The sequence below is a fragment of the Euprymna scolopes genome, chromosome 19, assembly GCF_053919585.1.
Source record: "Euprymna scolopes isolate OS-2025 chromosome 19, ASM5391958v1, whole genome shotgun sequence".
Taxonomy (NCBI): Eukaryota; Metazoa; Mollusca; class Cephalopoda; order Sepiida; family Sepiolidae; genus Euprymna; species Euprymna scolopes.
Window position 1 is genome coordinate 13,999,090 of NC_136500.1, and position 11,829 is coordinate 14,010,918.

The window sequence follows — 11,829 nt, forward strand, 5'->3', positions numbered from 1 at the left end:
AAAATCAGTTTTAAAATGTGTTCTAGGAGGAATTCCATTGGACGAAAGACATCACATGGGGTGCTTTCAACTACGTACGCACCTTTGGTACATAGAGGTCACGCCGGAATTTGCGTGGGTGTCATTTTTCATTTTTTTAACGCGCCGAAACAATCAATTGCACTGCGCGCCTAAATTGTATTTAACGATTTTAAATTTGAATATTAAACTGCCAACTGGCACAAATTCAAGCCCTATTTATTTTTTTTATTTTTTTATTTTTTTCAATTAAAGGAGCAAGGACCAAGGTTTCATTAAAAAAATAATAAAATAAAAAAAATAACGTGGTTTAAAAAAAAAAAAAAAAAAAGTTTTGAACTTCAAACTTTACAGGTAAAATTCTAAAAAAATAATACGTTTTTTGTTTTAAATTTGAATATATTATTTATTGACCTTTTCTCTTCAATTTGTGAGTAAATTATTTACTTTTTGATAGACACTTGAAAATGAGGGGGGGGGCGTGAATTTAAAAAAAAACAAAAAAAAGCGTTTGTCTAAATTATATTCGGTTTATTGGAAAGAACAAAATTTCACATTGACCCTGAAAATATCGTAATAGAATCAATAGAAAAATTGATTTAAAGTTTAAATATTGAAAAATATTGAGTTCGGAAAATTCATTAGTTTAAAAAAAAAAAAAATTCTATTACTTTTAAAACAACTTTAATAGTTTATTTAGGAAGTATAATCCATAAAGAAAACAACCCACTTTTAACAGAAATTACGAGATTTTTATATTTTATTCGCAGTTTCGTGTTAGGGGTATTAAAAATTCCTACAAAAATTCTGATACACCTAGCGGAGCACTCTCTGCTAAACACAGTAAGCTTGGGAAAACGAGTTAAAACTAAAAGAAATACAAAATACAGGGCGTTTCAAAAGTCTTGGGAACATAACGATTTTTAATAACTCAAAAACTATTAGGAGTTGGAAAGGTTAAAGTTTCAAGTTTTGTGGGGAATCTTCAAACTTGCTCAATATGAGCACCATTCGTCACACGGCAGACATCTAGTTGATAGTCTATTTCCTGCCAAACGCGTTCCAGCATCTTGACGTCAATGGTTCCCACAACTGCCGTTACTTGAGCCTTTAGTTCGTCAATATCTCTTGGAAGGGGCGGCACATAGACTTGTTGCTTGACAAAGCCTCAAAGGAAAAAGTCACACGGGGTAAGATCTGGAGACCTAGGAGGCCAGGGCATGAGAACATCATCACCTCGCCCAGATCTCCCAATCCATCTACCAGGCAGCCTTGTGTTAAGAAACTGCCTTACTCTAAGACTCCAGTGTGGTGGTGCACCATCTTGTTGAAAAATGAAGTCATCAGATTCTGCTTCTTCCAACTGAGCCATTAACCAGTTTTCCAGCATGTTGAGATAGGATTCACCAGTGATAGTTGCCTCTTCAAAGAAGAACGGTCCATAGACACCTTTCTTGGAAATTGCACAAAACACGTTCACTTTTGGTGAATCTCGCTCGTGCTCAAGAAGTTCATGAGGATTCTCAGTACCCCATATGCGAGTGTTATGCTTGTTAACTTTGCCATTCAGATGGAAGGTCGCCTCATCGCTAAAAAAAAAAGCCGGTCATCAAAGCCGTTATCTTCCAACTTCTCTTGCATTGCAATGTAAAAGTCACGGCGAAGTGGCTTATCAGTGTCCTTCAACTTTTTAACCAACTTGAGCTTGTAAGGTACCATTTGCAGTCGTTTCCTTAAGACACGCCAGACAGTTGCTGGAGCAAGCTGAAGTTCCCTGCTGGCTCTTCTCACTGATTTACGGGGGCTCCGCTGAAAAGCTGTCCGAACTTGCTCAACTGCATCTTCTGAAGTTGAAGGGCGACCTGTTCGCTTACTTGGGCACAAACACCCATCTTTCACAAATTTAGCATGCCATCTGACAATGGATTTCCTTTCAGGGGCTTTTTTAAATTTCCTGCGAAATGCACACTGAACACATGTCCACGATTCAGTCTTTGCAAATTGGAGGACGCAAAATGCCTTGTCTTGTTTAGAGAACGCCATTACTGCACCTGGAAAGATAAGACGAAAATCATTAGTATGACCAAAAACTTGATTAAGCAAGCTTTAAAATGGCACCAGTTTCATTTTTCTACCTGGAATAGTTCATGAGATATACGCATTTATAATGTTCAAGACTTTTGAAACACCCTGTACTGTTAAAAAACCACCGAATATATGTCAGCTAATGTCATGGTAACATATTGAGCGAGTTTCTAGTAATATTTTTGTTGTTTTAACTCATTTTCCCAAGCTTACCCGAGAGTGTCCCGCCCCGCCATTTGCAATTTTCGGATACATCGGTAAACATTGTTTTTCGAGCCGAATAAACATGTTACATTAAATAAAAACACTAAAAAATTATCCAGTTAGGTAGAAAAGTGACTTGCCTTTGATAACATTTATTTGTTATATATTTGTTTTGACAACTTTTTCGAATCTATGTGTACAGTAATACAAACCCGTCCAAATACTTTACCCATCCACAAATGCTATTAAAAAAAAATAGTCGTCATTTAAAAAGAAATTTAAAAACCAGTGTCTGTAAAAGTGAGACATTAATGTTAACTTTTCTTTTAATATTCATAAAGAGTAAAACTTTCAAAATAAAATATGACAAATAATCGTTTAGTTACGACAACGTCAGTAAATAAAAATGTTACGTGTAAAAATGTTAAGGTAGCGACGCTTGTTTTTATGTTGGTCGCCATGGAACTCAACGTTCAAGGAGTACCGAATCGGATGCCATTTTAAATTTTCGAATACATCGGTAAACACTGTTTATCGAGCTGAATAAACATGTTACATTAAATATAAACACTAAGACACAGTAACTTATCTTGCCTTTGATAACATTTGTTCTTCTGTTTTGTGACAATTTTTAAATCTGTACAGTAAAAAAAAAAAAAAAAATTCCATCCTAAAAAGAACAATTATGCGCAAAACTTCGAGAAATTATAACAAACTAGGTCACACACGCAAAAATTTCCCTTGTAAAAATAATGAATTCTCCCTCAATCGACCAACGTTCAACATCGGAACCGATGCGTATTTCACTAATGGGGTAGCACCCGTGTACTAGGTGTCAGAAATTTCGTGAAAAATAGTGAATAATTCCTCCCCATCTTTTCAATCTTATAACTCCTCGAAAAATGTAATTCAAGCCCTAATTTTTTTCGATTAAAGGAGCAAAGGACCATGGTTTCATTAAAAAAGTTTGTTTTTTTTCTTTAAAAAGGAGTACTGGTCGCGATTAGAGTTCCCTGCCGGACACCCTAAAAAAAAAAAAGACTGAATTCTCCCTACGCATGAGCAAAGGACATGTTTTAGTTGCCATAGTAACTAAACGATCATGAATTTTTATCGACTTTGTTTTACTGTTTATGAATATTGAAATAAAAGAAATTACTACACATTTATTAATAATATCTCACTTTTATCGACTTTTTTACTGGTTATGTGTCACTTTTATCGACTTTTTCTTTTCTTTTTTAAATAGCATTTTCTTAAAATGAATATTAAAATAATTTCCCAACTATGTGTTTTTAGTTTTGTGTGTTGAATGAAACTTTTTTTTTTTTTTCATTACAACAATAGTTATCGACCCCGGTTCTTTGGCTGACAAACGACATCTGTCGGCGGTTCCTGAAACTAAATTACACGCATTCGCTTCATGTTACTAACATGCAGAAGTGCCAATGGTGCCATAGGTGTTATTGTAAATTAACACTCTTAGCTAATTCCGTAAAATGAGATTCTACTTTTTTAGGCGAATTTGCATAATATCACTTTCATCGCCTTTGTTTATTGTTGTAATGAAAAAAAAAGTTTCATTCAACACACAAAACTAAAAACACAGTAATGATAAATGATTTATTTTATTCATTAAATGAAAAGTTAAAATTATTTTAATATTCATTTTAAGAAAATGTTATTAAAGAAAAAAGTCGATAAAAGTGAGACAAACAGTAAAACGTAGTCATTTAAAAAGAAAATGCGGGTTTGTATTACTGTACACACAGATTCGAAAAAGTTGTCAAAAAACAAGTAAATATTATCAAAGGCAAGATAAGTTACTTTTCTACCTAACTGGATACATTTTTTGTGTTTTTATTCAATGTAACATGTTTATTCAGCTCGAAAAACATGCAGTGTTTACCGATGTATTGGAAAATTCAAAATGGCGCCCAACACTCGCTTTAACATGGTAAGTTTGGGAAAAGGTGTTATAAATAATAAACTAGACAAAATACTATAAAAAAAAAAACACCGAATATATGTCAACTTATGTCACGGTAACATAATGAGCGAATTTCTAACAGTATTTTGTCTAGTTTATTATAACATCTTTTCCTGTACTTACCGTGTTAAAGAGAGTGTCAGCCGCCATTTTGAATTTTCCAATACTTCGGTAAACAGAAACACTGTATGGTTTTCGAGCTGAATAAACATGTTACATTGAATAAAAACACGAAAAATATATCCAGTTTGGTAGAAAAGTAACTTATCTTGCTTTTGATAACATTTGTTATATATATATTTTTTTTTTGTCAACTTTTTCGAATCTATGTGTACAGTAATTTCAGTAATACAAACCCAACACTTGTTTTAAATGTGAATATATTATTTGACCTTTTCAATTTGTGGGATAACCTTTACGGAGATGGTCCCAACGTCCGCCTCGTTCCGAGCTCAGGGAGAGGCCGTCTGACGTAGGCGGTGTGGAGGCAGAAAATTACCCCTTCAATAAAGTGCCCAGTTGTTAACTTAAGGAGAAAAAACCCGTTCAAATAATTAGAATTTTTATTTTTTTTATTTTAAACAGTTGAAATAATTGGAATTTTACAAAATAAACAGTTCAAATAATTAGAATTTAAAAACAAAAAAGCACTCCACATGATTACAATAGTTTAACGTTAACGCTGTAAAATTCTGTGATTTGTTTCACAATATTTGTAAAAGCATCAGTCTGTGACATATCGCATAATTTAGGGTTCCGGTTGGGGTAACTTTTCTGCCTCGACACCGCCTACGTCAGACGGCCTCTCCCCAAACTCAGAACGAGGCGGACGTCGGGACCATCTCCGTAAAGGATAACCAATTTGTGATATATAAAACTTGGTGGTAATCTCCAAAAATACCGTTAGGGCTTACAACATATGGCCGCCAGAAGAGTCACGTGATCCGGTTGATCCAAAACATGAATCGTGCAAATGGAAAACGCAGCCTTGAAGGCAAACTTTGACAAACAATCACAATTTGTTTGTATTTAATTTTTTGTTGATATAATGTTGTTATAAAAATAGGCAAACTTTGAGAAACAATCTTAGGTTGTTTTTAGTTAAAACAGTGTTTATAAAAAGTATTTTATTCAGAACAAACAAGTGGTCGACTAGGTGTATCAGAATTTTAGGCGGAATTTTTGACACCCCCAACAAAAAACTGCGAATAAAATATATAAAAATCGTAATTTCTGTTTTTAAAGTGGGTTGTCAATTTTCTTTATGAAATATACTTCCAAAATAAACTATTACAGTCGTTTAAAACATAATAGGGTACTGGTCGCGGTAAGAGTTCCCTGCCGAACACCCTCCAAAAATAATGATGTCTCCCGTTTCTCGCGCAACCGCAAAGGACATGCTTTAGTTGCCATAGTAACAACACTTTATCGACATTGTTTTACTGTTTAAAGACATTACTACACATTTATTAATAATATCTCACTTTTATCGACTTTTTAAAACTTTTTTTTTACTCTTTTTAAATGACAACGTTAATGTTTATGAATATTGAAATAAAACATTACTACACATTTATTAATATCTTTTTTTTTTCTTTACTGTTTATGTGTCAATTTTATCGACTTTTTCTTTTCTTATATTGAATATTGAAATAGAAGACATTACTACACATTTATTAATAATATCTTTTTTTTTTTTTTACTGTTTGTGTCACTTTTATATTAATAAATGTGTAGTAATGTCTTCTATTTCAATATTCAATATAAGAAAAGAAAAAGTCGATAAAATTGACACATAAACAGTAAAGAAAAAAAAGATATTAATAAATGTGTAGTAATGTTTTATTTCAATATTCATAAACATTAACGTTGTCATTTAAAAAGAGTAAAAAAAAGTTTTAAAAAGTCGATAAAAGTGATTAAAAGTGAGATATTATTAATAAATGTGTAGTAATGTCTTTAAACAGTAAAACAATGTCGATAAAAAATGTTGTTACTATGGCAACTAAAACATGTCCTTTGCGGCTGCGCGAGAAACGGGAGACATCATTGTTTTTGTAGGGTGTTCGGCAGGGAACTCTTACCGCGACCAGTACCCATAATAGAAGTATTATTTTTTAAAAACAATGTTTACAAAATGTCTACGCACGTTCGTTTAAATATAAACTGTTTTTTTTTTACATCATATTTTTATAACATTACATCTTAAAAAAAATGAACACCTTGTTTTAAATACCATTTTTATGAAAAACTCTGAATAAAATATTTTTTATAAACACTGTTTTAAAAAACAAACTGTGATTGTTTCTCAACAAAAAATTAAATGACCGTTCTAAATAAATTATTTATTATTATGATATTGAAAAACTGTTTTTGTACTTAATTATTATGCTTGTTTGTCAAAGTTTGCTTTAAATTTGCGTTTTCCGGTTTCGTAATACGGCGATTCATGTTTTGGATCAACCGGATCACGTGACTCTTCTGGCGGCCATGTTGTAAGCCCTAACGATATTTTTGGAGATTACCAACTTGGTACGTCGCCCATAATCTGTTTTGGGTTTGTTTTACTGTACACAGATTCGAAAAAGTTGTCAAAAAACAAATATATAACAAATAAATGTTATCAAAGGCAAGATAAGTTACTTTTCTACCAAACTGGATATAATTTTCGTGTTTTTATTCAATGTAACATGTTTATTCAGCTCGAAAAGCATGATAGTGTTTACCGATGTATTGGAAAATTCAAGATGGCGGCCGATTCTCTCGTTAACACAGTAAGTTCAGGAAAAGATGTTATAAATAATAAAATAGACAAAATACTATTAAAAACCCGCCGAATATATGTCAACTTATGTCACGGTAACATATATTGAGCGAACTTCTAAAAGTATTTTGTCTAGTTTATTATTTATTACACCTTTTTCCAAACTTACCGTATTAAAGAGAGAATCGGCCGCCATTTTGAATTTTCCAATACATCGGTAAACACTATGGTTTTCGAGCTGAATAAACATGTTAAATTGAATAAAAACACGAAAATTATATCCAGTTTTGTAGAAAAGTAACTTACCTTTCCTTTGATAACATTTATTAGTTATATATTTGTTTTTTGACAACTTTTTCGAATCTAAGTGTACAGTAATACAAACCCTGTTTATAATTAAAAATAATCTAACACTTTTTTCAACCTAATCTCCCACAAATATATATATATATATATTATGAAGAAACAGGTTGCCATAGAAAAATACGAATATTTATAAAATCTAAACTGAAAAATAGCATAAAAATATAGAAAGTAAAGAAACAATCGGGAAAATATGGGTGGCCCTGAAAAGGGCCGTTGTGAGAATGTTTCCTTCGAAAGAAAACACTTTACTTGGCGCTGGTGTACTTGGTGACAGCTTTGGTTCCCTCAGAGACAGCATGTTTAGCCAACTCACCAGGGAGAAGGAGACGGACAGCGGTCTGGACCTCACGGCTGCTAAGTGTTCTTTTCTTGCTGTAATGGGACAGACGGCTGGCTTCATTAGCGATTCTCTCAAAAAGATCGTTAACAAAACTGTTCATAATAGACATGGCTTTGCTAGAAATTCCAGTGTCAGGATGAACTTGTTTCATTACTTTGTAAATGTAGATGGAATAACTTTCCTTCCTCTTCTTTCTCTTTTTCTTGCCATCACGGGCAGGTTTAGCCTTACCGGCTTTCTTAGCGCCTTTCTTGCTAACTTCAGTGGGAGGAGCCATTTCGACAATACACGACTGATAAAGGAAACTTCATTCTCTTTCCTTTTTATACGAAACACGCTGGCTCCCAGCAACACTCAAAATTTTCTTTCAAATCTCTCGTATTTGATTGGTCAGAAAATAGGTTGTGAAGTTTCGCGATTTTCTGACTAATCAAATACGAGAGCGGTTAAAACTTACTGCAGACAAAAGAAAGCCGTTTTGTGAGCGGTAAAATAATCAGCAGGTGGGCGGAGCCGGTCTGTGTGTATTTAACGCAAGTTGCGTGTGTTGTGTAAACATAATATTTTTTAGTTTTGAAAACATCAATATTAAAAATGTCTGGTCGTGGTAAAGGAGGTAAAGCTAAGGGAAAGAGCAAGACTCGTTCATCCCGTGCCGGACTTCAATTCCCCGTTGGTCGTATCCATCGTCTCCTCCGCAAGGGTCACTATTCGGAGAGAATTGGTGCCGGTGCACCCGTCTATTTGGCTGCCGTCATGGAATATTTGGCCGCTGAGGTTCTCGAGTTGGCTGGAAATGCTGCGAGAGACAACAAGAAATCCAGAATCATTCCCCGTCACTTGCAATTGGCCATCCGTAATGACGAAGAATTGAACAAATTCTTGGCCGGTGTGACCATTGCCCAAGGTGGTGTCCTTCCCAACATTCAAGCTGTCCTTCTTCCCAAGAAGACCCAGAAAGCGTCCAAGTAAATTCTCTTATTTCCTTGACACGAGCCAAACGGCCCTTTTCAGGGCCACACACGTTTTCTCGAAATGTTTTTCGTCAATTTTACCTAATGCGATTTCTTTTCAGTTTTTGACTTGTGATTATCTATAATTTATTTCTGCATCCTGGTGCTAGTCGCGATTAGTTCCCTGCCGAACACCCTAAAAAAACACGACTTCTCGCTTAGTTGCCATATAGTAACTAAACGATCATGAATTTTTATCGACTTTGTTTTACTGTTTATGTATATTGAAATAAGACATTACTACACATTTATTAATAATATATCACTTTTATCGACTTTTTTTTTTACTGTTTATCGACTTTTTCTTTTCTTTTTTAAATAGCATTTTCTTTTTAAATGACTACGTTTTAACCTTACAATTGAATAAAAAAAACCATTAAACTTTAATTAAGCTTAGCGGTAATCTCCAAAAATACCGTTAGGGCTTACAACATGGCCGCCAGAAGAGTCACGTGATCCGGTTGATCCAAAACATGAATCGCCGTATTACGAAACCGGAAAACGCAAATTTAAAGCAAACTTTGACAAAAAAGCATAATTAAGTACAAAAACAGTTTTTCAATATAATAATGAATAATTTATTTAGAACGGTCATTTAATTTTTTGTTGAGAAACAATCACAGTTTGTTTTTTAAAACAGTGTTTATAAAAAATTAAATACAAACAAATTGTGATTGTTTGTCAAAGTTTGCCTTCAAGGCTGTGTTTTCCATTTGCACGATTCATGTTTTGATCAACCGCACGTGACTCTTCTGGCGGCCATGTTGTAAGCCCTAACGGTATTTTTGGAGATTACCAGCTTAGAAATACGATTTAAAATATAGCGCGGGTATAAGTGCACTAGCACCCATTTTTTTATTAATAAATGTTTAGTAATTATTTGGTTCGTCACCCGTTGTTTACAAAGCCATTTGCCGGAAGTGACGTTTTATCTACGGATGATCAAAACCGTATAGAATGAACCTTTTTTTTTATATAAGTTTTATTCAAACAGGCTTTATTTGAACTTAATGGACTTTCTTTTGTATTTATTAACTGTTTTATTCTTTTTATCAAACAAAAATAGAATTTTTATATTGACATATTATGGACTGTTTTTCGAACATCGAAATTTTAATATTAGTTTTATTTAAAAAAAAAAAAAAAAGAAACACTTTTTTAAATAAAATTCTAAACTTTATTTGAATTTTTCAACAAACTTTTACAGACATAATGGACTGTTTTTCAAACATCGAAATTTTAAATTAAAGTTTTATGACCCTTCTAGAGTTATCGAACTTACTTCCGAATTTACAAGACTGCCAAACTCTATTTTTTTATATGAATGCAAAAATTTGTTAAAGAAACAAAGACTTTTCATTAAATATATTTAAAATAAATTATAAAATATCTATAAAGTCTATTTTTTATGTCTAAAAATTTGTTAAAGAGTTAAAATAAACAAAGACTTTTCGTTAATATCTATAAAGTATTTTTTATCTCTGTAAAAGTTTGTTGAAAAATTCAAATAAAGTTTAGAACTTAATTAAAAAAGAAAACACCGACTTTTTTTTTTAAATAAAACTAATTTTAAAATTTCGATGTTTGAAAAACAGTCAATATAAAAATTCTATTTTTGTTTGATAAAAAGAATAAAACAGTTAATAAATACAAAAAAAAGTCCATAAAGCCTGTTTTAATAAAACTTATATGAAAAAAAAGGTTCATTCTATACGGTTTTGATCATCCGTAGATAAAACGTCACTTCCGGCAAATGGCTTTGTAAACAACGGGTGACGAAAGTTAACCATAACCAATTATTTTTCTTTTAATATTCATAAACAATAAAAACGTCGTCTTTAAAAAAGAAAATGCGGGTTTGTATTACTGTACACATAGATTCGAAAAAGTTATCAAAAAACAAATATATAACAAATAAATGTTATAAAAAGCAAGATAAGTTACTTTTCTACCAAACTGGATATATTTTTCGTGTTTTTATTCAATTTAACATGCTTATTCAGCTCGAAAAACATACAGTGTTTATGTATTGGAAAATTCAAGATGGCGTCTGATTCTCTCTTTAACACGGTAAGTTTGGGAAAAGGTGTTATGAATAAAAACCCAGATAAAATAGTGTTAAAAACTCGCTCAATATATGTTACCGTGACAAAGGTTGACATATATTCGGCGGGTTTTTAATAGTATTTTGTATGGTTTTATATTTATAGGCACCGCCAAAAATGGCCGCAAAATCAAGTTGTTGTTGTTTTTTAAAACGAAATTACGTTTATTAAAATCCATTATTTCTGAGTAACTTTTTTTTTTCCAGAAAGATAAAACCCTGAATTTTATCATATAGAAAACAGAATAATGTAAAACTTTTTCTACTATTTTTAATTCAATTTTAAATGTTAAATTTTCCCAAAAAGTTAACAATTGACATTTTTTGTCTTGCACAAAAAACGTACTTAAATATTTAAAAAAAAGGGTTTTTGAAATAATTAATTAATTTATTTATTGTCTAACTAAGATTTAGGATGATTTTCTAAGAGAATATGCAAAAATATTATAATATAAGTACCTGAATTTCAAATAATTCCACTTATTCATATAGGTAACCAGATATTCGCGTTGACGTAGAGTTCAGATCGACTCTGTTTACGTTTTCGTCTGATAAAAAGCAAACTATGGAAGACCAAACAGGCCAAAAAAAACTTATTTTTCAGTGACGAAAATTTCAATGTATTATTAAGCTGAGGCTGGCCAGTACCAGATGGGTGACCATTTGTATGCGTTTGGTTTTTAATGTGTATGTGTGTGGGGGCCAGACTCCCCAAAATGGGGGGGGGGGCAATTTAAAGCAGAATAAAAAAAAATTATTTCAGCGCGTTTGGTCCACCATAGTCAAAGGCGGCAAACGTTTTCAAACGGGATCGAAAAAAAAGATGCTATTTTTAACACAAAGGGCACAATATTTATCGAATTTTTTTTTTGGTATCGATTATTCAAAGCATGCCCTGTTTAATAATGGTCATGCATTATTCGGCTCGCTAAAAAAAAATTGTTA

The 11,829-nt window shown here is 32.4% G+C and overlaps 2 protein-coding genes across 2 annotated transcripts; one reads left to right on the forward strand and one right to left on the reverse strand.

The window, feature by feature from the left end:
• Positions 1-396: 396 nt before the first annotated feature.
• LOC145303424 (uncharacterized) lies at positions 397-9,242 on the reverse strand. The gene is made up of 2 exons (XM_080144760.1): positions 7,741-9,242; positions 397-2,069 (listed from the first exon to the last, which is right to left on the reverse strand). The coding sequence occupies exons 1-2, from the start codon at positions 8,042-8,044 to the stop codon at positions 1,585-1,587; spliced, it is 789 nt and encodes a 262-aa protein (XP_080000886.1). The 5' UTR covers positions 8,045-9,242; the 3' UTR covers positions 397-1,584.
• LOC145303425 (histone H2A-like) lies at positions 8,271-8,881 on the forward strand. Its single transcript, XM_080144761.1, has one exon. The coding sequence runs from the start codon at positions 8,362-8,364 to the stop codon at positions 8,737-8,739; it is 378 nt and encodes a 125-aa protein (XP_080000887.1). The 5' UTR covers positions 8,271-8,361; the 3' UTR covers positions 8,740-8,881.
• Positions 9,243-11,829: the final 2,587 nt, after the last annotated feature.

Excerpts from the sequence above, each read along its gene's own strand:
- LOC145303424 (XM_080144760.1), bottom strand. The coding sequence starts at position 8,044 with ATGGCTCCTCCCACTGAAGTTAGCAAGAAAGGCGCTAAGAAAGCCGGT. Across the intron at positions 2,070-7,740 it reads TGTCCGTCTCCTTCTCCCTG|GTGCAGTAATGGCGTTCTCT; the intron begins GTGAGTTGGCTA and ends TTATCTTTCCAG.
- LOC145303425 (XM_080144761.1), top strand. The coding sequence starts at position 8,362 with ATGTCTGGTCGTGGTAAAGGAGGTAAAGCTAAGGGAAAGAGCAAGACT.